At 36.5% G+C, this 27500-nt stretch overlaps 1 protein-coding gene across 1 annotated transcript in view; it reads right to left on the bottom strand.

The window, feature by feature from the left end:
• Positions 1 to 27500, bottom strand: part of CDC42BPG (CDC42 binding protein kinase gamma) — a 1192486-nt gene that overhangs the window by 15769 nt on the left and 1149217 nt on the right. The window contains exons 35-36 of the mRNA XM_044075379.1: positions 24036 to 24156; positions 2943 to 3028 (exon numbers count right to left, since the gene is read on the bottom strand). Of these exons, the coding sequence (XP_043931314.1) occupies positions 2943 to 3028; positions 24036 to 24156 (207 nt within the window). The remainder of the gene's footprint in view (positions 1 to 2942; positions 3029 to 24035; positions 24157 to 27500) is intronic.

Genomic DNA, 27500 nt, shown 5'->3' with positions numbered 1-27500 from the left:
ACAGATAAACATTTATTCTACTTCAAGAATAAATAACTTTGGTAGACCAGTGACCCATCATATATAAATCTGAATCCAAAAGTAAGACTTGGACTTCTAGTATTCCTCGCACTGCATATGCTGTCATTCCAGCCTGCAAACAGAATCTCCCTAGGAAGAGGCTAGTAGTGTCCTCCAACATCCCCAAATGTCATGGAAAAAATAACCATAGCTGTGAAGTAAACCATTCCATCAAAATCATCATTTGCATGAACAATGTGAAAGAGACATCTTGTACTAACAGAAGTTACGCTACCCAACTCCAACTTAATCCCACTAAATGCAAAATATTTACAAGTAAAGCCTTTCCCTAGAACAGCCTTCTTTCTATACCCTGAATTCTACAAAAGACACTAGCAAATGTGCTGCACAGTCTTTACCAGAAGCATAAAAATAAAGACTTCAAACATTCAATATGTATATTATCGAAGCATGCTGAGGATATAATAGCTACATTAGTTACCTTAACCATGGAATGTATAAGTCTTACTGGATGCAGTCAGAAATAGTAGAACAAAAGCACACCATTTGAGGACACAAGATAAGAGTCTCAGGGGATGCTTGAGGAAGTATTTTTCACTGAAATAGTGGTAACTGATTTGAAAAACTTTTACTTGGAAGACAAATCATTTATAGTTGCCTTTTTTCCCTTTACTTAACAGTACACTCACTAGCTGTAAATGTTTCAATAACAGCACCATGGCTACAGAGTTGTTCTAAATTGCACAAGAAAGTCTGAGTTTTGTAATTAAGTATAGTTGATGGAACAATTAAGTATTCATTTAAAAAATATACTGAAATAGGAATCAGGACGTCAGAGATGACAACTACAAATAAAGGTCATAAAATACAACACATACTAAGTAATGGTGTACACCTCCAAAAACGTCTCTATCTATGCATTTATAGTGGATATAAAAAGTGTACCCACCCCTGTTAAAATGCCAGGTTTTTGTGATATAAACAATATGACCACAATAAATCATTTCAAAATTTTTCCGCTTTTAATGTGACCTATTAACCTGTACAATTCAAGTGAAAAACAAATCTGTTTGGGGAAAAATATAAAAAATAAAAAAACGTACAATAAACTGGCCTCATAAGTGTGCACTTAAACTAATACTTTGTTGAAGCACCTTTAGCTTTAATTACAACATTCAGTCTTCTTGGGTACACACCTGCCATCAATTAAAGAGACTCTGATTAACCCCAAATAAAGGTCAGCTGTCCTAGTAGGATTTTCCTGACATTTACTCAGTTGCCTGCTACAGAAGCCATGGTTCGCAGAGAGCTTACAAAGAATCATCAAAGGGATCTCATTGCTGAAAAGTATCAGTCAGGAGAAGGGTACAAAAAAAATTTCTACATCACTGGATATACCATGGAACACAGTGAAGGCAGTCATCAAAAAGTGGAGACAATATGGGACAACAGTGATGTTGCAAAGAACTGGACGTCCCTCCAGGATTGATGAAAAGACGAAATGAAAACTCATCAGGGAGGCTGGCAAGAGACCTACAACAATACTGAAGGAGCTGCAGGAATTTATGGCAAGTACTGGTTGTGTACTACATGACAACAACTTCTGCCGGCTTTTCCCAGTTAGGGGTTGCCACAGTGGATCACCTGTCAGACACCATAAAAACTTTACTGCCAATCATGAGTGATCTCCTGTATTCTCCATATGTCTGGCCTATGGGGTAGGGTTGCAAGATGGAAGCCTTTTCTTACACAGAAAAGCATCCAGGCCCGGCTAAAATTTGCAAAACAATACATGATGTCTCCCAAAAGCATGTGGGAAAATATGTTGTAGTCTGATGAGACCAAGGCTGACCTTTTTGGCCACAATTCCAAACGATATGTTTGGTGCAAAAACAACTCTTAACATCACCAAAAGCACACCATCCCTACATTGAAGCATGGTGGTGGCAGTATCATGCTTTGGGGTTGCTTTTCTTCAGCTGGAACTGGGGTTTTAGTCAAGGTGGAGGGAATTATCAACAGTTCCAAATACCAGTCACTTTTGGCTCAAAACCTTCAGGCGTTTGCTAGAAAACTGAAGATGAAGAGGAATTTCACCTTTCAACATGACAATGATCACAAGCATACATCCACATCAACAAAATAATGGCTTCACCAGAAGAAAATTACTGTTTTGGAATGGCCCAGCCAGAGCCCAGACCTAAATACAATAGAAAATATGTTGCGTGACCTGAAGAGGGCTGTGCATAAGAGATGCCCTCGCAATTTGACAGATCAGGAGCACTTTTGCAGGGAAGAGTGGGAAAATACTGCCAAGTCAATATGTGCCATGCTGATAGACTACCAAAGACGACTGAATGTTGTAATTATATCAAAAGGTGCTTCAACAAAGTATTAATTTAAGGGTGTGCACACTTATGCAATGGGCTTATTGTACGTTTTTTATTTTTTCCCCTAACAGATTTGTTTTTCAATTGAATTATACAGGTTTTAGGTCACATTAAAGGTGGGAAAAGTTTTGAAATGATTTATTGTGGTCTCATTTTTTTATATCACAAAAACTTGGCATTTTAACAGGGGCGTGCACACTTTTTATATCCACTGCATTTATCAAAAACCATCTCTTGGAATACTTTTCTTCACTCAAGTGATTTAAGTCTACTGGTTTCCTACCAAACGGTGGTGCTTTGCCTAATTATAGTGCTTTAATATCAGTACCTGTTATTGATTAATTTCTGGCTTAATATGCAAATAAACAACAGGAGTTATAAGCAATATGGCTGTGTTTATCAGACAGACAAGTTCTATTAATTCTGACAAATGTCAAAAGTTGTCTCAGTTTTAAACAAAAATCTGCATTTGCACTATGATGAACATTGTGTTTATCAAATGCTTTGTAAACAACCTAAATTATTTCTTACCTCTGATAGCATGTCACCACTAGAAAATAACATTTGTGGAGAAGATAATGACTCATCAGTTAAGGAACTTCGAGAATGACGTAATGCTGTAGAGAAACAGAAGATACAGTCAGTAGAAATACAACATTCAATAACTTACCATAAATCTGTTGGCAACATTGCTCGATGTCTGACAGTAATGCAATTAAGTGGAAATTTTTATTTATTTATTTTTTAAGTGAAATCTCATGATTTTAGCTTGATATGGATATTGTGCTGTTCTAGTGTTGTTTGTATAACCAGCAGGGAGACTCACACTCACACTCACACTCTCACTCACTCACTCACTCACTCACTCACTCACTCACTCACTCACTCACTCACTCACTCACTCACTCACTCACTCACTCACACACTCGCTCACACACTCGCTCACACACTCGCTCACACACTCACTCACACTCACTCTCACTCACTCTCTCACTCCCACTCCACTCCCACTCCTCACTCCCACTCACTCTCACTCTCCCACCCTCCACTCTCACTCCCTCTCCCTCCCTCCCACTCCTACTCTCTCTCTCCCACTCTCTCTCCCACTAACACTCCCACTCCCTCTCACTCCCACTCTCTCTCTCTCACTAACACTCACACTCTCTCTCTCCCACTCCCTCTCCCGCTCTCTCTCTCACTCCCGCTCTCTCTCTCACTCCCGCTCTCACTCACTCTCACTCCCTCTCTCACTCACTCTCACTCCCGCTCTCACTCACTCTCACTCCCTCTCTCTCACTCACTCCCGCTCTCTCTCTCACTCACTCCCGCTCTCTCTCTCACTCACTCCCGCTCTCTCTCTCACTCACTCCCGCTCTCTCTCTCACTCACTCCCGCTCTCACTCGCTCTCACTCCCGCTCTCTCTCGCTCTCACTCCCGCTCTCTCTCCCTCTCTCTCTCTCTCACTCCCCTTCTGGCTCTCTCTCTCACTCCCCTTCTGGCTCTCTCTCTCTCACTCCCGCTCTCTCTCGCTCTCACTCCTGCTCTCTCCCGCTCTCTCTCCCGCTCTCTCACTCTCTCTCGCTCACACTCTCTCTCTCTCTCTCTCTCTCTCACTCACGCTCTCTCTCTCTCACGCGCTCTCTCTCGCTCACGCTCTCTCTCTCTCACGCGCTCTCTCTCTCGCTCACGCTCTCTCTCTCACGCTCTCTCTCTCTCACTCACTCTCTCTCTCTCTCACTCCCGCTCGCTCTCTCTCTCTCACTCCCGCTCTCTCTCTCTCTCTCACTCCCGCTCTCTCTCTCTCACTCCCGCTCTCTCTCTCTCACTCCCGCTCTCTCTCTCTCTCTCTCACTCCCGCTCTCTCTCTCTCTCTCTCTCACTCTCTCTCTCTCTCACTCCCTCTCTCTCTCTCACTCTCTCTCTCTCTCTCACTGTTCTCTCTCTCTCTCTCTCACTGTTCTCTCTCTCTCTCTCACTGTTCTCTCTCTCTCTCTCTCTCTCTCACTGTTCTCTCTCTCTCTCACTCCCGCTCTCTCTCTCTCTCGCTCACTCCCGCTCTCTCTCTCACTCCCGCTCTCTCTCTCTCTCTCACTCCCGCTCTCTCTCTCTCTCGCTCTCTCTCTCTCTCCCGCTCTCGCTCTCTCTCCCGTCCTCCCGCTCTCGCTCTCTCTCCCGTCCTCCCGCTCTCGCTCTCTCTCCCGTCCTCCCGCTCTCGCTCTCTCACTCCCGCTCCCTCACTCCCACTCCCGCTCTCTCTCTCCCACTCCCGCTCTCTCTCTCTCACTCCCGCTCTCTCTCTCTCACTCCCGCTCTCTCTCTCTCACTCCCGCTCTCTCTCTCTCACTCCCGCTCTCTCTCTCTCTCTCTCTCACTCCTAGTGTTGGCTGTGGAGCCCAGGCTAGCCATGAATATATAAATAAAAAAAAGAATTACTGCTTTGCTGTCTCATTATATATTTACTGCTTTTGCTTTGCTTCGTTCAATAATGTGTGTGCGAGAGCATCGTCTGTAATCTCTATTACTGGCTCAGACTTTGAGCCAATGAGAGAGAGACTTCTTTGAGCACAGATTTGAAATGCAATTTTTTTTTACTTGTTTACAATGCAAGAAGAACAGGATTTCTTTTCTGCCATCTTTACAGTGAAAGTGTGGTAGAGAGAACAGCTAGTTGGACAAGAAGCGAGTCTTTTTTTGGCTATTTATTTTTGCAAACAGATACATGCATCAGTAAGTATTAGTGGTTGGTGAATGTAGACGGTGTTTGTGTGTGTCAGAGTGTGTGTGAGTGTGAATGTATGTGTAAAATGCCCTTATCTTAAGCACTTGTTAAACCCTGTACCTTGGGTACAGGGAGCAGTAGACTTAATACACCACACCAACTGCTACTCTGCGTAACATCTTTGCTTTTGCCTCATATGTTTGCCCTATCTTTGGGCAAGTCACTTAACCAGACAGTGCTTTGGGGCAACTGGAAATTTGTGCTGGGTTCCTCAATAGTCCCCTGGTCAGTAAGCCAGTTATGGGGTAAAGAAAGGAAATTGATTGCAGTAAATAAGAAAATCACCGTATGAGCCACATACTTTTACTGTAACCCTTGGGCACTTTGTTCTGCTGAAAGTTGACAGTGTGTTTATTTAGCTGTGACTAAAACGAACAGCATAAGGTTTTTAACTATGAACATATTTTAATTTAGCTTTTTTTTTTTTTTGCAGGCACGCATGTATGAAATACATTGTGTTTTTAGCTACAGCAGTTTATAACTTACTGCAGATGGAGTACAGGTATGAGCTGTTAAAGAGATGCTTCCTGTAGTACAGGGATTTTTGTGACTCAGACCAAGTTACCTCACTGGTAGTACCTCCTGGGTGCTCCTGAAAAGGAACATGTGTCAAGTGGGCTGTCTCAGGCTGCTAGCAAATGTGTTACAGATTTGTCTTTTGAATTTGTGCACCCTTCACATAGCTGCTTATCAGTACTTCCTTATATGATATGAGCATGAATCCAAGCATGTCTCTTGTAGTTTAATGGGCTGCCTAATACATTTTCACCAAAATAAGTTTTAAGGGAAGAGTTTACTGCTTCTTATGCCAAACCCATTTTCTGTGTGAGAGTTTTTTGTTTAGAAAATGGCTTTTTTCCTGTATAACCTGGAATAAAGGTTTTAAATGAAATCCACATCTCTGTGATAATTGTAAATGGAAAGAAGAAAACTGTAGGTACGCCTACAGGTTTAAACAGTGTATATGGTAATTGGGAAGAGACAGACAAGTAATGGGATATTGGTATGGTTAGCAAAGGTCTGGTTCATTACACAGTGCATAGGGCTCCATACAGTCAGGCTCTATTTTCTCTGGTGGTTTATGCGGCAACAGTATGGCATTATCAGCCATTCAAGCAGGTGACATCTGCACTGAATGATGACAGAGGGAATAGCTCTTCTTGGTGACAGAGAAGGCATATGGTTATCAAAAATAAGCTGTAGCATTCACTCCCGAAAAATATATGTTGTATGCAGTAATATGTCTGACGTTTGTTGAACAAAAGCTCCTGCAGCATTTCATTTTGTCTTTTTGTTTTATTCACTGCACATTGAAGCATTAATTTATTAATAGTCTTGGATTTTGTAATATAGTCTAAACATGTTGCAGTTCAGTAATATATTTTTGCAGTACCTTCTTTATAGCCTCCAGCAACCACAATGGGGTTGGCATTTGATAGGTCATACAGTCGGCATTAATTAAGGTGATGATCAGAACTGTCTGATGTTCAGCATCCATTATGCAGTCATTGTTGCATATTACTGCGGTATAGTCTTCTCTACAAGATTTGATCATAATGGACTTCTGTATTTAGTTAAAAACTGTTATTCTGGCTGTTTGCACAGAGGACTAAACTTTCACCTTGTTAATGAGCTGCATTCTGTGACAAGGATGCAAGGTTTGAATCTTTCTACTTTTATCTGCTGTGTGACACTGAGAATGTCATTTAGCCAGACAGTGTATGGAGAAACTGGGAATCTTGACTAGGCTCCTTCATGGTCTCCTGGACAGCATGCCTAGTTACTATGAACCTGTTGTTGCTTGCCAGCCATTTCTTATTGCATAGCTTATCTATCTCAGTTAGTGTTTTGGCAATATCACCAGCAGAGCATTTTTTTTAATGCAACATGGGCATTTTCTTCAAGGGCAGCAGGCAGTGTATTTGTAGATAAAGCACTTAAATGTTTACTTGTTTGCCAACAGCAATCTCTGCATTAGTAATGTTTTTTTTTAATGTGGACTTTTTGAAAAGACTGACTTCTGCAAAGATTGTGCATACTGACTTAGCATATATTATCAGATGGTTAATATTTCTTATATTCTTATCTCATCATTTTTAAACAGTCTTTAATTTGACTTTGCAGGACTAATGGTGTGTGTGTGTGTGTGTGTGTGTGTGTGTGTGTGTGTGTGTGTGTGTGTGTGTGTGTATGAACTGAGTTGGAATACCTTGGCTACCATGCTTGTGTGAAACAAAATTTGAAATATGTGACTTTGATCACTACTACTATTATTTTTGATACAGACCATCTGAGAAAGATGCTCATCCGTGGTGGTGCAGCAGTAGCATTGTTACCTCACAGCAAGAGGTTCTCCCGTTCGATTCTCAGCTGGAGTGTGGGGAGTGCCTTCTGTGTGGAGTCTGCATGCCCTCCCCATGGTTGGGGGGGCGTTTGAAAGACATGTGTAAATGGGCGTACCTTCGTTAAAGGTTGAACGTCGAGCTGGCACCTCAGCTTTCATCAAAATCTACTGCCAATCATTAGCGGACTGGAGTTCCGCTGTGGCGACCCCTAACCGGGAAAAGCAGAAAGACAACAACAACATCTGAGAAAGATGCATTCAACAATGTAGCTATATTGCTAGGCTTGGGAAATGGCTGTGGATAAAAGTAACTAAGCTTGTTGAGTTGATTAAATTAAAAAGATAGTCTTTTTCTGGATGACTAGTGTGCATTTGTGGAAAGCAAACTGGAATACTTTACTGTTACTTTTTATCATGATGAGATGTGGTGTTTTCACAGTTGATAAAGTGGCTGCAATAGTTCAGTAAAGATATTAACAGTATCAGCAGCACAACAGGTAGCCTACTTGCCTTTGTTGTGGAAGGCTGTAGGCTCTATTCTCACACCTCGTATCTCAATTGCTGACACGGCAATACAGCATATGGGGATGCTGCATTCCTGAGTATGCTGTCCTTCAGACGAGATGAGATGCTAAACCAAGGCCCCATCTGCTTGAGTTGGTGGTACCTCAGGTGGATGTGAAATATCCCATGGCAAGTATCAAAAGGAATAGAGGTCATTATATACAAAAATATCTCAATTACAAAATATTTACATATGGGCAAATATATAAATATACAAATCTGTTTAGACATTCATAATTATCATTACAATTATGCTAAATTTTCATCCCTACGAGACCCCACTCCTTTTTCCATAACCACCATCTGATTTTACTTAATCATCTTCTTCTCTCGGCTTTTCCTGGTTAGGGGGTCACCACAACGGATCACCTGTCTGCTTCAAGATTGGCAGTGGAGTTTTACACTGTCAAGTTGCCAGCCCAGCGCCCAACCTGCCACAGAAGGCACACACATGCACACACACACCTAGGGCCAATTTAGAGTGTCCAATCCACCTAGAGCATGTCTTTGGGATGTGAGAGGAAACCGGAGCACCCGGAGGAAACCCACGCGACCACAGGGAGGACATGCAGACTCCACACAGAAGGCACCCCAGCTGAGAATCAAACCGGAGAACCTCTTGCTGTGAGGTGGCAATGCTAACTGCTGCACCACCGTGGCCGCCGCATCTGATTTTACTTAATATTGTTTCTAAAATCCATTTACCATTAAAAATTTAATTTATTCTTTCACTCCATATAATCTAAAATAACTTAAATATTTTTAACATATTCTTTACTTCTAGACTAATATCCATATTTAATCATATACATACTTATTTTATCCACTTCGTTTATATCTTCAAAAAATCTTCTTTAAATAGTTTTCCCCATAACTTTTTTTACTCTTGTACATTTCAAAAACACTTTTTCGGTCATTTCTTCTTCTTGACAATGTAAGCATATTCTGTCACATTTCTTTTTATATGGTATATTTCCTTTTACTGGCAATTTATCTATTTATCAGTCTCCACAAAAAATCTTGACATTCTACTTTCAGATTACACCATTTGCTTATTTGTACAGCTTTAATTTTTCATCCGTTAGCTTTTCCCATGGTTTTACATAGCAGTATTTTATCATTACATTCTTATACCATACTTTTGTATCTTTTTCTATATCATCCGTTTTTTACTTTCCACACAAATATTTTTTTCTTGGCAAAATTTCTTCATTTATACACTCCTTTACTCCTTTTACCATACCCCAAAATTTATCATACTTATATTTATACAGTTTTCATCAACAACCCCCCTTTTTTCCCCATTTTTTCTACACGGGTCAGGGTATCGTGTTAACTGTCGCCAACTCTCAGTGCCACACTCCTGCCTGTTGCAGATCTTCTTTTACACAATCCATCACCTTTCTTTGCTGGATGTCCTCGCTTCCTCTTACCTTCTTCCTGTCTGTCCCAAATCTTTCTCACCAGATTGTCTTTTGCTTTTCAACATATGTACTCAAACCACTGTAATCTGTTCTCTTTGATCTTTTCTGCTATTGGAGCTACTTTGGCTTCTGCTGTTGTGTCCTCATTTCTTCATCTGTCCCACAGTGTGCATCCTACCACCTTTCTCAGGCACTTCATTTCCATCACCTCTAGCTTCAACTATTCTGCCTTTACTGCCTAGGTTTCTATACCATACAGTAGTACTGGTCGCACCACTGTCTTGTACACCTTACTTTTCAGCTTATTTGGCATTCTTCTGTCATAGACTACACCTGATACTCTATGCCAGATGTCTGGAGCCCCTCTGATTCTAGTTTTGACCTCTTCATTCAGACTACCCTTTTCCTCAACCACCCTTCCCAGATACTTGAAGCCGTTTACCTCTTCCACTATCTTCCCTTCTATCTCTATTCTCGGCTTCTTCTAATTTCCCCAATTTGCTGCCATTACTACTGTCTTATCTGTGCTTAGTTTCATGCCATGTGCCTTCCAATGCCATTCTCCTATCCTTTGTTGAAGTTCTAGCTCAGACTCTGCTTGTACTGCCATATCGTCTGCATACAGCAGCTTTGCTAATCTGTCCTATCCAAACTGTTTGCTAATGTAGTCCATCACAAGTATGAACAGCAGAGCTGAACCCTAGTGTACACACCCACTCCCACTGGGAACCCTTCTGTGAGGCAGAACACTGTTCGTACTTGAGTCACTGTGTCCTTGTACATAGCCTGCACTAATTTTACCAATGTTTCTGGGACTTCAAACCACCGCAGTACTGCAAAGAACAGCTTTCTTGGGACCTTGTCATATGCTTTCTCCAGTCTAGGAATGCCCAGTTGGACTCTCTCTTCATCTCTAGCTTCTTCTCAAGTATCTGTCTCAATGCAAACATTGGGTCAATTGTGCTGCATCCTGATCTGAATCCAAACTGCTCATCTCCCATCTTACATTATTATTCTGCATATCCATTTATCAATCACCCTTCTCCACAACTTTCATACAATGTGGCAGGAGTTTGATGTCTGCAATGTGGTAGGAGTTTGATGTCTCTGCACTGCCCACAGTTGTGGATGTCCCCTTTGTTCTTGTACATTGCCACTTGTACCCTTATTCTCTAGTCATCTGGGATATGCCTTTCTCTCCACACTGCTATTAGTACCATATATATATATATATATATATATATATATATATATATATATATATATATATATACACACACACACACATATATATATATATATATATATATATATATATATATATATATGTATATATACATGACGGTATAGTGTATATATACTGTATATTTATACAGTTTTGTTTCATTTATCCAGTTTAACACTTTGTACAAATTTAATGAAGCAGCGTATACCAATGGGTTAACTAACTCTAAACCTCCTCCTTTATTATTTACATACAAAACTCCTCTTTTTACTGGGTTTAATCTAGAACCCCATATAAATGAAAAATATATATCTACAATAATGCCTTTTCATATACTGCTGGCAACATAAATACACTTACTAAGTATGCTACTTTCCTGTCAGCACTGAATTTATTAAGAGCCCTTTTTTTCTGAATGATAGCTTGTATGTTCCAGAAAAGACATTTTGCTTTATTTCGTCTACTGTTTTTCCCACTAAATTCTACTTGCGTCTTTATTCCCAAATTTTATTCCTAACACAGAAATTTCATTCTTTGCAAAACATATACCCCCAATCTTTACATCATCACCAAAACCTTTACTTTTCTCTTTATTTAAAGCCATCCTTAGCATCTCTACACAGTCTTTTGTGAAAACTACTTATTTTAGCCGTATTTTGTTTTTTGCAAGTATAATGTCAACTGCATATGTTAACAGAACTGGAATCCTTAATCCTTTAGGTGTTACATACCCATCTCCTTTATTTGGTAATTTATTTCAAATACTATAACATTCATAACTAATGCAGAGAGTATACAACGCATCGGGGCATCCATGTCTTACACCACTCTTCATAGGTACCTCTTTCTTAACCAGTCATTTACAAGTATTTTACTTTATTACTATATGCTGACATACATAATTTCCTAACTTTCTCACTTATATTGTATTATTTCATTATTACCCATAAGATTTTATGCCCAGTTGTGCCAAATGCCTAACGGTCACCTATCATAATTTTCACTTTTCTGTTCATATCATTCACAGTTATTTATCATTAATAATTCCTGACAAGAATTCCCCTTCAAGCTACACAGGCCATCTTCCATAATATTTTCCATTTTAGTTTCAAATCTCTAATGCATTATTTTCATAAAGATCTTATAATTATTATTCAGTACTATTGGTCTCCATTTTATTAATTCTCTTCTATCTTCCTTCTATATGAATTTAAGTATTCCACTACACAATTCTTTATACACAAAACCTTCATTCTAAATCTTTAAAAAATATTCTTTGGCCAGTCTCAAATTTTTATACATTTCATACCCTTTTGCATCTGAGCCTGCAGCTGAATCTACATTTACTTGTCCTAATAATTTATCTAGCTCATTTAAAGAAATATCCTTTTCCAACTCTATTCTCTTTTCTCTGTTAACTTTTTTACTTTCCATAATTTTTCACTACCTTCTATTTTCTTTAAAACATTTTTGTACATATTGTACTATATTATTTATAATATTTTCCCAAGTTCTATATCTCCTTTTACATTTTTTATTTCTCTCATTACACTATCATCTTACTTTACTAACCTACTTAAATAACTCAATACTACTACTTTTTCCTTGCAACAATATCTTTGCTTGTATAATGATTCTTGTATTTCTTGATTTCCTTCATAAACAATATTTTGACAAAGAAAAAGAATTGTATCATGTTCTAAATCTTCCAATGCATCTTAATTTCTTTTATATTTTTTTTTATCTCCTTTCTCACATCATATTCCCACTATAAAAAACATCCAGACCAATATTTATAAAAGGTTTAATAGTAATACATTTCCATAACTGTATTACTAATCTCTTTCCTTCTTCATTTCATCTTTCTCATTTATCCTTTTTTATTCCTTTGCCTTTTTTTATATATTCCTTGTTTTCTTTTATCTCCAACCATACTGTAAAGATAATCAGAAACTCCTGTTTTAGCTACCTCTTCTCCTATAGCTTAACCTTCTGATACTACAAAATAATCTAGTTTAGTTCTATACATTGCCCCTTTTATAAGTCAATAACATTTTTATCCCAAAGTTTTAACTTATCACATCATGTAACTTCTAACATTTTTCTTTTATCATTTCCTTTCTTTTTATGCTTGCCTATTAAATCAGTTAAACTCTCTTGTTATTACATCACATCACTACATAGACTAAAATCTGATGAAACAAGCTTTCCGTTTCTTTACTGTTTGCATAAGCATATAATGTTATAATTCTATATACTTATTTCCATTTTAAATCTACATTGGTTAATCTTCCCATTGTTGCTAAAGTTACATCTATCTTTACTGTATTTCTGCAGAATACAGCTATTCCGGAGCATCTCTCATTTCCCAAATTCCAGATTATCTTTCTTCCCCATAGTTTCTCTGTTTGTAATCTTTATTTGTTAAAAAATCTTCTCTTCTTTTTTTTTTCCAAATATTTTATTTATTTTCAAAAAGACAAAATATAATTTCTACTAGAATACAAATGAAACAAATAAACTATATACAATATGTACATATGGCCTATATGAAAAATAAATGAGAATAACTTAAAAGTAGAGAGAGGTAGTTAAACATAATAAAAACATCAGTATAATTTCTCCAAGTACTAAGAAGATGTGGAGATCTTTAAAGTTTCAATGAGAGAAAAAAACTTTCTTCCAAGGATTGTTGATCCATTTATTATGGAAGATTCTGGTTTCTTTTACCTTTGTTTCCATATGTATTGTTTCTTCTAGTAGAGTCATAAATTCTTGAAAGTTGGGTTCAGATGAAGTTTTACATTTTCTTGTAATACATTTTCTAGCAATTGTTAGTATAGTCAATAGTAGATACAAATTATTTTTGCTCATAACATTTGTTTCAGTTAAATTCAGAAAAATCATGGATTTAGTATGAAGGAATCTGAAAAAACAGCTTGAAGGAAATTTCCAATCTCCTCCCAGAATTTTTTAATTTTGATACACACAAAAAAAATATGAATCCAATCAGCATTACAATTCTGAGAACATCTCCAGCAAAACCATTGCTTAGAAGAGTCCATTTTAGCTATCCTATTGGGGGTGTAAAACACCCTGTGTAAGAATTTCCATGAAAAAATCTTCCAAGCTTGTAGACTGGAAGTTAATTTAATAGAATACAATAAATTAATTTTGTTTTCAGAGGAGAGGTTAATCTGATGACCTTTAGTAATAAAGTTCCAGAAGTTTTGTTCTGGATTAACTTTGTAAATTATTACGTTTTTATAGCGCAATGAGGTTAAATTAGACCAATTATGATTATTATAAACCATTTCTTGGATAATGGAAATTAATTTTGGCTCAGAACTAAAGGAGGAATTATTGATTATTCTGTATAACTTTTGAGCATGAAATAAAATGCTCTGAAGTATAAGCCAATCTGAACTTGGAATATCAAAGGTGTTTATTATTTGTTGTATGTTTAAGACTGATGAGTTCCTAATACAATCTTGCCAACAAGTAAAATTTTTTAGTTCCCAATTATTTACAATGTTTTCATGTAATTTGTTGGGAAAAAAATTAGTTATTTTTAAAGGAATTAAGAGTTCCCACCATAATTTAATGTCTAAGTTTGAGTTTATGAAAGATCTAAATGAGTTGTAGATGTAGTTTATGAAGACTTAGTTGGTTTTCGAAACGTTAAATTGTAAACCAAGACATATTTTCCAAAATATATTTAATCATTTGAAAGAGTATTTTTTGTGAGTTTATTCTCATTTAAAAAAATAAAAATATGAAGGGATTTCCAAACTGATGAAATTTTTGGGTCTATCCAGTTGAAAACTATTTTGAATATAGAAGCCTTAATATATGTCTCTAAGTCTAGAAAATTAATTCCTCCCATTTCCCAGGGTCTAATATGGTGAGCATAGGCTATCTTGTTTTGTTTTGGGAACCAGAGAAAATTTAAAAGAATTTTATTTACGTCTTGTAATATTTTTTTTATTAGGTAGCATTGGAATGGCTTGAGCTATATAGTTTAGTTTTGGTAATAATACCATATTTATTAATTGAAGACTATCCTCAAACTTTAGGAATAATTTATTCCATTTGTCAGTGAGTAATTTTATGGTATTTAAGCTTTTTTATAGTTTGTAGAGAGAGAGTTATTAATATTGTCATCAATAATAATTCCTAGGTAATTTATAGAAGAGACCTGTTTTCCTATTAAATGGACTGGAGTTCTGAAATAATTTTGTTTTTAATTTAAATGCATATAATTAGGTTTAGATTCACTTATACATAAACCTGAGCTATCAGAGAACCTTTCAGTCTGATCATCTAACTCTTTAAGAGATTCTTGTGAGACACTCAGAGTTAAAAGTATATCGTCCGCAAAGAGCATGATTTTGGAATGAAACTGATCATAAATGTCTATACCTTTAATTTTTGTGTTTTGGCGTAATGTAATAGCAAATAATTCTATTGCAAGAGCGAATAAAATGGGTGATAAAGGACAGCCTTGCTTTGTACCTTTGAGTATTTTAATAGGTTCTGAAGTAAAAGGGCCAAGTTTTACATACGCAAGATTATTTTTATATAGATTAAAGTAAGAAAATGAGATGGAAAATCAAAGATTTCTAAAGCTTTGAAGAGATAATCCTATTTCAGCGTATCAAAAGCTTTTTCAGTATCGAGGGTTATTAGAAGAGCTTCTCGATTGTCCCTATTTAAAATGTCGATAAGGGACAGTACTCTTAAAATATTATCGTAAGTGTGCCTATTGTAAATAAAACCAGACTGATCACAATTTATAATGTGTTAAGGGTTTTTAAATTCTATTTACAAGAATGGATACAAATATCTTGTAGTCATTATTTAGCAAGGAAATTTGTCTATAGGAACTACACTGTTTTGGATCTTTATTTTCTTTTAATATAGGAGGGATTAGGGAATATTTCCAAGAGTGAAGAATTAAATTATAGGTTTGGATTACATTTAAGGCTTTATGGAAAACTGAGATGGCTGAGGGAGGGAATAACTTATAAAGTTCCATTATAATTCAATCTATCCATGGGGCTTTATTATTTTTGCTTTCTTTAATTTTATCAACTTCTTTAAGAGAAATTTGTTTTAAGATCTCAGATTTTAGTTCATCTGGAATTTTACTTATTTTTAAGTAAACTTTTATCTACATCTATATGTTGAAATTGTGCTGAATTATTGAGTTGGTGGTAAGAGTAATGATATTTAAAGGCTTCAAGAATATCACTAATGTCTGATACCATTTTATTATTTCTACCTTCATGAATGATTTTTGTAATATTGTTATCTGAGGGCTTATCTTAACTCTCATTGAAAGATTATGTAGATGCTTGGGCAACATTAAGTGTGAGTTGATATTTAGTTTTTCTAATGCCAAATTTGTTTTATGAGTTAATATTTCATTGTATTTATTTAAGTATGTAATTGTTTTCTTTTTTGTTTTTGAATGTTGTAAATTATCTTTATTGATAATTATAAGCGTATTTTGAATATTATGAAGTTCTGATTCCCATTATTTAGTCTTATTTTTAAACCAATCTAGAATTTTACCAAATAAGTAAGCTTTTAGTGTATCCCAGAGAATTGTCAAACATATATCATTTGACTGGTTAATGTCAAGAAAGTTTTGAATTTCGTGATCTAACCATGGCTTGAATTGTGGTAGTTTGGCGATGTATGCTGGTATCCTTGTTGTGAAGACCAACCTTTTAAAATCAATTTCAAGTTTTAAAACAAGTGAATTATGATCCGAAAAGGGGCAAGGGATTATAGAAAAGTTGATTATTTTCATACTTAAATCTTGAGATACATAAAGTTTATCAATTCTGGTTTGGGTGCCAAATCTATAATCACTATGAGAAAAGGATAATGAATTAGGGTCTTTATAACTGTAGGTATAAATTAGATTTAGGTTCTCACACCAATTTCTTAGAGGTTTTCCTAGAGAAGTAAGACGGAAGTGCTTTTTATTCGAGGTTTCAGAAATGTCTAAAGTACAGTTGAAGTCTCCCCCTAGAATCAAAATACCCTTATAAACTTTAATTAGTTCTAAATGTTTCCTAACAGTTCCTATCCCTATACCAGGAAACCAATAGGTGTTAACAAGTGTCCATATTCTATTATTAAATCTAATTATTACAATTGAAATAAGACCTTCTTTGTCTTCATAAATAATTTGGGGAATGATGACGTTTCTCCTCCAAAGTATTAAAACTCCTCTTGTTTTTTTCTTGTATGATGAGCAAGATAGATTTATATATTCCAATGGATTCCAATTAAAGTTATCATCTGATTTTAGATGGGATTCTTGAATAAATACAACCTGAATTTTATTTAGTTTCAAGTATCTAAGGAAACTGGATCTTTTCCTTGGATTGTTTAATCCATTAACATTTAAGGACAGTAAGGTTAAATCCATCAAGTATGGCTTTCTTGTGAGTTAATTGAAGTTTTCATGTTTGGTATTGACTGGATAATAAAGAGTGTAACTATCTAGAAAAAATTGTGTGAAATAGTTAGTTTAGTTCTCCCTAACAAACTGTATAAAGTTTTATTAGAGATAGGCCTATAAAATGAAGATTTGAATACTGAATAAAAAATAAGTAAGAGTAACCATATTAATAAAGAGTTTATTGAAAACTTTAACCAACATGAAGTGACATGCACTTCTAATCTGAGTGAACATATAAGTTCAAACAGATTAACCTTCATGACAAACAAAAAGTGATCAACGACAATAACGTCTGAGCTCCAGTATGAGTTAATAGGAGATCTAAAATGTATTTATATATCCACTTTTGTTGTTAGAATTGAATGAATAGATGAAATTTGTAATACATAAAGGAAATAGATTTAAAACTGATGTAATAGAAACAGCTTATTTAAAACAATTGTTAATGGGAGCAAATACAATTTTAAGTAATTGTAAGTGTATAGAACAGAGGAAGATTTCATATAATAAAAACATTAATGCTAAGTTATAAAATATTCAAAGTAGAAAGAAAGTCTAGGTATAATGATTGTTGAAACCTATTTAATGATAAATACTGTAACCAAATAAAATAGTCATAGTTTAGTAATAAATAAATAGATGCATAAATAAACAAATACATACATTTTCCATATCTACTTTGTCAATGCCATAACTATTTCAAATTAAAGAATATACTAGTCATTAACAAAGTTAGTACAAGTAAGTTCATTTACTAGAGTTAAAATTAAGTATCTAATGATGACAAAGAAAATCCCTTCTGTCTTTTGAGTCCACTATACTATAAAAAGACTATACTTTTGAACATATTGTGGGAATTAAACTTGTAAACTTTTAATATTTAAATAATGTAGCCTATAATCAAATTACACACAGTAGACTCAATGAAGTATGCCAGATATAGAAGCATCACATTTACTAAAATAAAAATATTTATCCAATTTCATTTCTGGCATATTTAGATTATAAAATTGCTTAGTGGATAAGCATAACAGAATAAAGTACACTAGATGTAAAGCATCATTATTTCCACTGTGTAAAGAGTTTCATTTTTAACTATCAATAGGACAATTGAAGAACTATTATAAATCAGCAGCCACAGATTTCCTCAATATCAATATTCATTAATACAAGGATAATAAAGTTAGTAATGTACTAGTTCACTAAGTTATAAATAATACTACTTACATTCTTTTTGGGTAGTGATTAACAGCATAGTCAATAACAAATCAAAATTCTGTATTAGTTCCATTGTACTATACGCAAAAAAAATGCCTTAAGTTATTGAATACAAGTAGTCAATACTAGTGTTATGAATTTACCCAAATCAAAAAAGATATGAAGTATTGTTTATAATTGAAAGTATAAGCATCTTATTCCAGAATTATGGCAATTTATATTCTCTACGGTTTCATATTTCTACTGAGTTGTTATGCATATCTTTATTATTTACTGTCATCTAAAAGGTAAATATTTTTAAAACCCATTTCAAATTTGCTAAACACAACCCATAGAGAAATCTGGATCAGAAATTTAACTAAACAGATAGTTTTAATCTGCAAACATATAGTATAAGCTAAGAATCAATACTTGCAAGTTTATTTCTGCCTACTATGCATTTAATCTTGTCTATAATTTTAAATAAATATAAAGCAAAATACTAATTTACCCATTAATCATCTGTTATAGTTAATTTAGACCAACTCCCTTCACTTCCTACACTAAAAGCATTGTTGTTTCATAGAATGTCTATTGTAAGAAAAACAGTGATCGCTACTGGTGATGTGAATACCACACACACTTCTTTTCTACTACATTAAAAAACTGGATAAAACCTCAGCCAACATTAAAGACTCACCAGCCTCACTTACTTACAAATTAGGCAAATAGTACTGGCTATAGAGAACTTAAACTGATGACAAAGTCTATATATAGAGATGTTACTGAGGTGCATAACTGATGTAAATTGAGAACAAAAATCTGTTGTGAAAACAGCTGCATGCAGGGTGCTAGAAACTAGCAGCATTACAATAACTTAATAGTAATTAGCAGCTTTAAACATAACCAAAAAAATTTAGTGCAAATTTAAAAATAATCGGAGACACTTCATCTATTAACCTGACAGGATGGGGGACTGAGTTAACATACATGTTCTGAATGATACCACTTTATAGCTTTCAAATAAAGAATGACATTGATCTTAAGCCACTACTATCATGACAAGTTAAGAGGCTCAACTGAAATCCAAAACAAAATCTGCATTAGTTGAGAGGTATAGGTAGGAGCAGATCAACTATTTTGAATGGACATCCACACAAGAGTTGAACCACACAACTATAAAGTAATAAAACGCCAGAACAGCGACCAGCTACCCTATTTTTTGCACTCATGCGCACCAATTTGAGCAGATTTCTAGCTCTAAAGTTTCCATCTCCAAGAGAAGGGACATTGGCTGCTTAAACGGAGGAAGCTCTAGGATCGAGTACCCCAAGAACCACTAACAGCCTACCTGTAAGCACCAAACACATCCGCATTCCCTCATAGCAAGCCACTACACAACACATAATGTATATCTGCTATCCCACCACTGCAGGAGATCTGGGCAATCTAAACAAAACAGAGGGACACAGACCCCCAAATTAGACATCCTTTCTGACTATTCTCAAAAAATGAATAAAAGGGGTAATTTACTAACTTACTTTCACTGCATGCTCCTAGATCGTCCACATTCCCACAGAAACCAGACAAACTCTGCAGCATGCCAATGTCTCTCCCCCTCAAAACAACTGCCCCATGCAACTGCTATGCGATCACCACAAGCACTCGCTAGTGTATTGAATCCATTGCCCGGAAACGGAAAAGCACCCAAAATAAGGGTCAGCAATGTAATAGACCACGTAAAAACAGATCTACAAGTACATTGAGAGTTCTCCCATGGCCCAACAAGGAACAAATCTGTTCACATATTTCACCATCCCAAGCAATCATGAAACACAACGATGCAGTAAACTAACCTGTCAAATCTCATAACGGGCACTGTTCACCATCAATCTTCAAGGAGCTTCAGCCCTCCCCACAGCATCGTTTGCGCAGTTGACAGAAATAACTGTAAAAACATGCATCGCACAACAGAGTCTATCCTCGTCAGCAAATATACAGAACTTTCATTATTGTATCTCTAAGTTTACAAACTAGCCTGGCCAAACATACATCCTTAAACTAAACAGTGCACGACTCAACAGTAAAGCGATGGTGTAAATCCGTACAGTGCACTCACTGATGTATAACACGAACTGATCTAGACAGGCACCTTCCTAAAAACTGACACATTTTCTAACCATAGAAGACATTAGTATTTAGTAAATAAATAATATGAAAGAAAAAATCTCAACTAATCAGACTGTTTAATAAATCAGAATAGACAAGTGAAGTCAGAGAATGTGAGATGGAAGCTCTCGTCAGTAACAACTATAAAGCTGTATATACTTATGCGATATAAATGTGTGGGATAGATAGTACACAAGTTATTTTGATAATAGGTGAGGTTAATTTAGTTTAACCTACCTATAACTGTGTGTAAAACATTTAATTCTTCATATTCCTATATTTTAGGATGAGAGCTTCCATGTTAATTATGAAGATTCTATTTTAAAGAAGAGATTTGTTAGCGCGAGATTATTTTAAACAAGAGTGACAGTAAACAGTCATAATGTAATGTTAGAACGTTAAAATTGAGTTGAGTAGTTACTAAAGTCTAAATTATAAAATAATGTAATAAATGTATTTAAAAATCAAAAAACATTTCAAATTAAGAAATGTATAAAGTATAAATGCATACAGCATACATTTAATTGCTGCTAATGAAGCAAAAATCAAGGGTGTCACTTGAACAAGCTATTATTATATGGGTTCTTAGTAAGTAGCTATATTAAGGACCATTAGTGAAGTCTAAACACATGAAATATAAGATGTAATCTTAGTAAAGTTCAATCAGAAAATGTAAGAAAACATTCTTATAGGTGTATGTTAGGTAAAAAAATACATACTTTTTTGAATAAATAGAAGTGAAATCAAGTCGTAGTTGATGCTTTGAGAGAAGTAGTGACTCCAGAGCTTCTAGGATCAGTTTTCAATTTCTTCTTTCTCATATCAGTCCAGTTACTTTTCTCAGAGGTTCTTTTTAAAGTGGTGGAAGATGACCAATCCATGTCTTCAGGAATTGCAGTTATGTTGTTTTTCATGAAAGTTATAGCTTCTTCGACATTGTTGAATGTTCTTATGTCATTTGAATAAAGGATTCTGATTCTTGCAGGGAAAGCAAGTTGTGCCTTTTTTTTATTTTGTTTCAAAAATCTCATAAAAGGCCAGGTTTTTTTCCTTAGTTCCAAGACTCTTGAAGAATAGTCATTGTCAAATCTAATTTGACTCTTATTATATTGTCAATGGATGACTTCTCCAGGCAGATTTGAGAACAAGTTCCTTGTCTAAATAAGACATGAATTTCACAATAATAGATCTAGGAGACATATTGGAAGAAGAAGGAATAGGTTTCCCTGTAGCTCTGTGTGCTCTTTCTATACCATTTGATAGACCTTCCTTTAGGTCTAATATGTCTGGAAGCAAAGAGTTAAAAAATAAAATAATGTCCTCACCTTCTGTTTTTTCTGGAAGACCCAACATTCTCATGTTATTTCTCCTTTCTCTGTTCTCTAAATCATCTATTTTACTGATTAGCCAGGTATTCTGCTGTAAAAGAGATACACAGTGAGTTTCATCTTTCTTGAGTCTCCCCTCTATGTCACTTAGAGAAGTTTCCATATCCAATATTTTTGATTGTTGCTGCTGCAAGATTTCATTAAGGATCAGCCCGTTTCTGACAGTTGACTTTTAGATTTTCAAGGTTGTCTGTAAATCTGTCCATTTTGGCAGATAGTTCAAGTAGTGTGGCTGACAGCTGAATTTCCTTTTTCAGTGAAGTTCGAGTGTGAAGACTTAAGAGTTGCTCATTTCTGTATTGAAGAAGTTATCTCCAGTTTGACAGGAAATTTTTGATAAAAATGCACAAAATTTGGAATTCTTATAGAATTGAGGTTCCTTAATAAGAATTTACTACTTTTGAAAAATAAAAATGATTCTTTTCCTGAATTCTGGTATTAGATTGTGGAGCTCATAGAAGTTGCTGTTACCAGTTAGCCATCTAGGCTCCGTCCCCAATCTTGTGTCTTCTAATATAATTACATCTACACCACATTTTACAACACTCCAAAATTCCTGTTCTACTTACTATATTCTTAACACTATTCATATGTAAAGAAAGCACACTAATATTTTCATTTTACCTTTTCCTTAGATTCATGTTTTCATTAAGTTCATACCCAATTAATAGGCTAGCTTTCTTAACAGGCCATTCTGAGCCTAACCAATTGACTTCCTAAAGGTGAGACTCAAACACTGTATCTTGTGTTTTTAAGTCAAACACCTTAACCGTTATACCAGGCCCCAATCTTTAGCTGTATATATCACTTTTTATCCATTTTCTCTCTTTCTTTTGTATTTATCCCTTTGAACTTTTTCTTTTTTACCAACATAATTATTGTTCCCTTTTACTACTTCCCAGTTTGTCATCTTCATCACTTATTTCAGAACCTGCTTCTATATCCTCTATTTTTTCTTTTCTATTTTTTTTTCAATTTCTACTTCTAAAATGTCCTCTGTGCTCATTCTCTTCCCTTTCTTTTTCTTTACTATTTTCATTTTTCTAATCCACCCATAAATGTCTAATTTTGTTACATTCATAACATTTCAATTCACATTTTTTGCATGTCTCATTTCCCCACAAACATATTTTCTGTTGTCACAGTTACTTATCAAATGCTTTTTTTCACAAAAGAAACATGTTTTGGATTGTCCCCAGTATTTTACAACATCCCTATTCCCCTTCACATTTACCATGCTTGGTATATGTATAACTTCTCTTTTTAACACAATATTACAATCCCAGCCACCAGTCCATAAAGCCCTTTTGTTATAAACTCTTTAGTGTCCAGTACTTCTTTAAATAAACCTTTCAAAGTCTGCCTTTTTACCTCTGCTCAAAATTATACATGAATCTTGTTTTTTCTCCTGTTAAATGCTTTTACCACAAACACTCCATGGGTTACAGCCCTTTTTCCATAATGTTTCACTATGGACTCACTGGATCAGACTGTGCAAATTCAACAATTTATGGTCTACTCATGAAGCAGTTCTCATGGGTCCAGGCAAAATCAGAAGTGTCACATCTACTGAGTAGGTAAGTGGGCCAATCAGTATTAAAATGCTAACAAATTCCATGTTTTCAACGTTAATATACAAGGTTCTGAACTGCGAACTTATCTAAAATTGACAGTTATCTAAAAGACAGGAACAGGGCAACCGATCAGTATACATGATGCCTACTCATCTGCCAAGCATAGTCTTGGTTTGGAGGTCCTATCACATAGCCAGTACAGATATTAAGACTTGCAGGGGGAGGTCTGTATATATACATTCATATATAATGAAACCTAAAAGGCCCCTGTATCGATCTTTACAGTGAACTACCAAATCCTCATCTGACAATGACAGCAGTCACTACTCCATTGTATGACATCATCATTAAAAGGAAGTGAAAAGACATCTAATTCATTGTGCCCCTGAAAAAGAAATCCAGTTGCCTGCTTTACTTTATTTCCAATGTGAAAAGTCATATTTTGATAATACAGCAAAGCATGAGTAAAGAAGCTGTTTACCTGCGAGGTCGAGCACTTTATCAGTGCCCATAGATGCTGGTCGGCCTTTTTCTGTTGCACTGCGGGGCCTGCTCATAGGGGTCACATCTGCTAAACTGTCTTCCTCCTGAATTGAGTGTACCTGACAACAAGAGTTTAAGACACGTTTAATGAAACATTTTTCCTTATAGCAAATTACTTTGATCATAAAATCATACTTCTGGCTTGCCTGGAGAAACGTTTTAAGGACAAGAATCTTTCTCTTACACAAATGTCTGATAAGAGTAAACTAGAAATTATCCATAATACAGTTGGCACTGAAAAGATATAGGAAGTGGCCTTTTTGTGTATTCCTTAATAATACATCCCTAACTTGGAGAAAATGGTTTTCAGAATTCAGTTTTACCAAATGTTCTCAAGCTGTAATTTGAAGACTGTTCAAAACATACCCCTGGCATAGGAAAAGATCACAGAAAGTACATTTTGTTAAGTTTGTGAGATCCCCAGCACAATCAACACATCAGCAGCCTCAGCAGAAAAGGGTTCAACCTGTTGGCTTACTTTTATCCCTCCGGAATTAATTCTGCGCTTTTTGCATAACATTTTAAATTTACAATAAAGGTAAGCATGTAATAACAATTACAGAGTATATGCTACAAGCAGTTTACTAATGGCTCACGTATATAAAGCATAAAATATGTACATATGTGTGTGTGTGTGTGTGTGTGTACATGTGTATGTATATGTATATATATATATATATATATATATATATATATATATATATATATATATATATATATATATATATATATATATATATATACATACTGTCAATCAAAGTAGCATTCAGCCAAATGTAGTAAAACCATTAGGTAGGTACTAGGCTATCTGCCCGAGGACATTTATAAGCCTAGCCAGTGTATGTCTGCTTTCATCGCCCCATTGATTAACTGATCCTCTGTCAAGCAGAGCCAATGAAGTGATCCCAGGGGTGTATTTTCTGTTACCCATCCACTCAAGGTTTCTCTTGAAGAGCGTTAGTGAGGGGCTCTGCCTAATGTAATTTGGAATATTGTTCTAAAGTATGGAGAATCTCTGTGACAGGAATCTATCCATCCAGCATGTTCTATTTATTGCTGTGCGAGGTTTAGCTCACTAGAGCGTGTGCCTCGCAGTGACTTGGATTTCTTTAGGTGGAGCATGTCCATCAGTTCTGAGTTGGACATGGCTTTGTAAGTCAGGCAGAGATCATCTCTGAGTAAGTGATATGCCACTGAGTACAGCCGGAGTTTTTTCAGTCGGGCTGCATAGGACATGTTTGAGGCCAGTAATTCTCTTGGTGAGGTACTTTTGTGGTCTTTCCAGCTGCTGGAAGTGTCTTGTGAGGTACATCCCAAATGGGGCATTGTACCCTATGATGGATCTAATGAGCGATGAGTAGAGGGGCACTATAACCTCTATTTCTAGATGCGGACCCTTTAGTAATTAGATGGGCCACACAGAAGGATTTCCTAACTACTTTGGCAATATGATTGTCAAAGGAGAGATTACTATCTACCTGGGTCCCCAGATCTCATTACCTCCTCTGTATTAAGGGGGCTGTCACCTATGTGGTAATTCGTGGGTGTTTTGTTTTTCCCAAATGGGATGACTATGCATTTTTTGGCATTCAGCTTGAGGCCATGACTTTGATACCAGGTGTCCATCTCAGTAAGGCCCTTTTGGAGGATGACTGTGTCAGCGGGAGTGTCAATTATGGCTCCCAGTTTGCAGTCATCGGCGAACTTTGTTAGCCATAGTCCTCCTGTGTTTGCCTGTACTTCTGAGAAGTATATGCTGAACAGTAGGGGTCCCAGGACTGAGCCTTGTGGGACATCACTTGTGACTGGTTTAGAGTTGGACTTGGAGCCTGTTATTCTTACTGTGTGAGTTCTGTCTGTAAGCCAGCTGGCAACCCATCTCATGACGGAGGGGGTTTATGTTCAGGCTAGTGAGTTTTTCTGTAATACCTGAGTGGAGAATAGTGTCGAAAGTCTTGGTGAGGTCAAGGTAGGCTGTGTGAACCACCTTTCCCTTGTCTATGGCCTTGGTGACTGTCTCGAAGACGTCAACCAGCTTTAGTAGGCATGTTCTGCTCTTAACAAAGCCGAACTGAGTCGGGCCAAGTGTTTGGAGGTTCCCAATGTCTTTGTTAATGATATTACACATATATATATATATATATATATATATATATATATATATATATATATATCTATGGTACTACATTTGGCTGAATGCTGCTTTAGTCAACAGAATGTAATGAAATGTAGTTATTGCAAATGAATGAGTAAGCAAACATGTTTCTAGGTGAATGTGTTTTGTGTGACAAAGGTAAGTGTATCCATAGTACAAATAGTACTGAGTACATAGGTTTGAGATAGAGCAGGGTAAGGTAAGGGGATAGAGATAGAGCTAGAGCACCTGCGCAAGTGAGAGAGTGACCATGAGAGACAGAGAGAGAGAGAGAGAGCAAGAGACAGAAACTGCAGCAGAGACAGAAGAAGAGAGAGAGAGTACACCCATGTGCAAGAGAGAGAGAGCATGCCCATGAGAGAGAGAGAGAGAGAGCGTGCCTGTGATGGAGAGAGAATATCCATGATGGAGAGAGAGCGCACCCGTGTGAGAGAGCGCGAGCATGCACATGCAAGAGAGTGCACCAGTGTGTGACAGAGGGAAAGAGAGACAGACAGCACGCTTGTGTGAGAGAGTACCCATGCAAGAGAAGAAGAGACAGTACCTGTATGACAGAGAGTGCCAATGCGAGATATGGAGCACACCTGTACTAGAGAGAGAGAGAGAGCACATGCCTGTGCAAGAAACAGAGTGCCCATTCAAGAGAGAGAGTGTGCACATATGAAAGAGGGACAGGGAGAGAGACAGAGAGCACCTATGTGAGGGGGTGGAGACAGCACCCGCCCATGTGCGAGAGACAGTGGGTTTTATGTGAGCGAGAGAGCACCCATGAGGAACAGAGTGGGACCATGTGAGAGAGACAGCACCCATGTCAGAGAGGGGGAGAGAGGACCCATGTGGGAGACGGTGCCCATGCAAGAGAGAGATAGAGCCTGTGTGAGATGGAGACAGAGGGAGAGTGGGACATCTGAAAGAAAGCATACATGCAAGACAGGAAGAAAGAGAACACCAGTGCAAGAGAGGAAGACAGCACCTGTACAAGAGACAGAGGGAAAGCAGGTGAGATGTGTGAGAGCATGTCCATGTGAGACACGGAGAAAGAAAACACCCATCTAAGAGATGGAGAGAGAGGGCACTCCTGTAACAGAACAAGAGATAGAGAGTAGGTCCATGCGAGAGAGAGAGGGCCCATGCGATCGAGATATAGAGACAGAGGGCTCATGCAAGAGACAGAGAGAGAGTGGGCCCATGTGAGAGTGAGACAGAGTGTGCGGCCATGCGAGCGAGAGAGAAGAGTGCACCCGTGTG

Source organism: Protopterus annectens, chromosome 6.part1 (assembly GCF_019279795.1).
Source record: "Protopterus annectens isolate FY-2018-M chromosome 6.part1, PAN1.0, whole genome shotgun sequence".
Classification (NCBI taxonomy): domain Eukaryota; kingdom Metazoa; phylum Chordata; order Ceratodontiformes; family Protopteridae; genus Protopterus; species Protopterus annectens.
The sequence above is the reverse complement of the archived record's forward strand: the minus strand, read 5'-3'. Positions and strand labels throughout refer to the sequence as shown.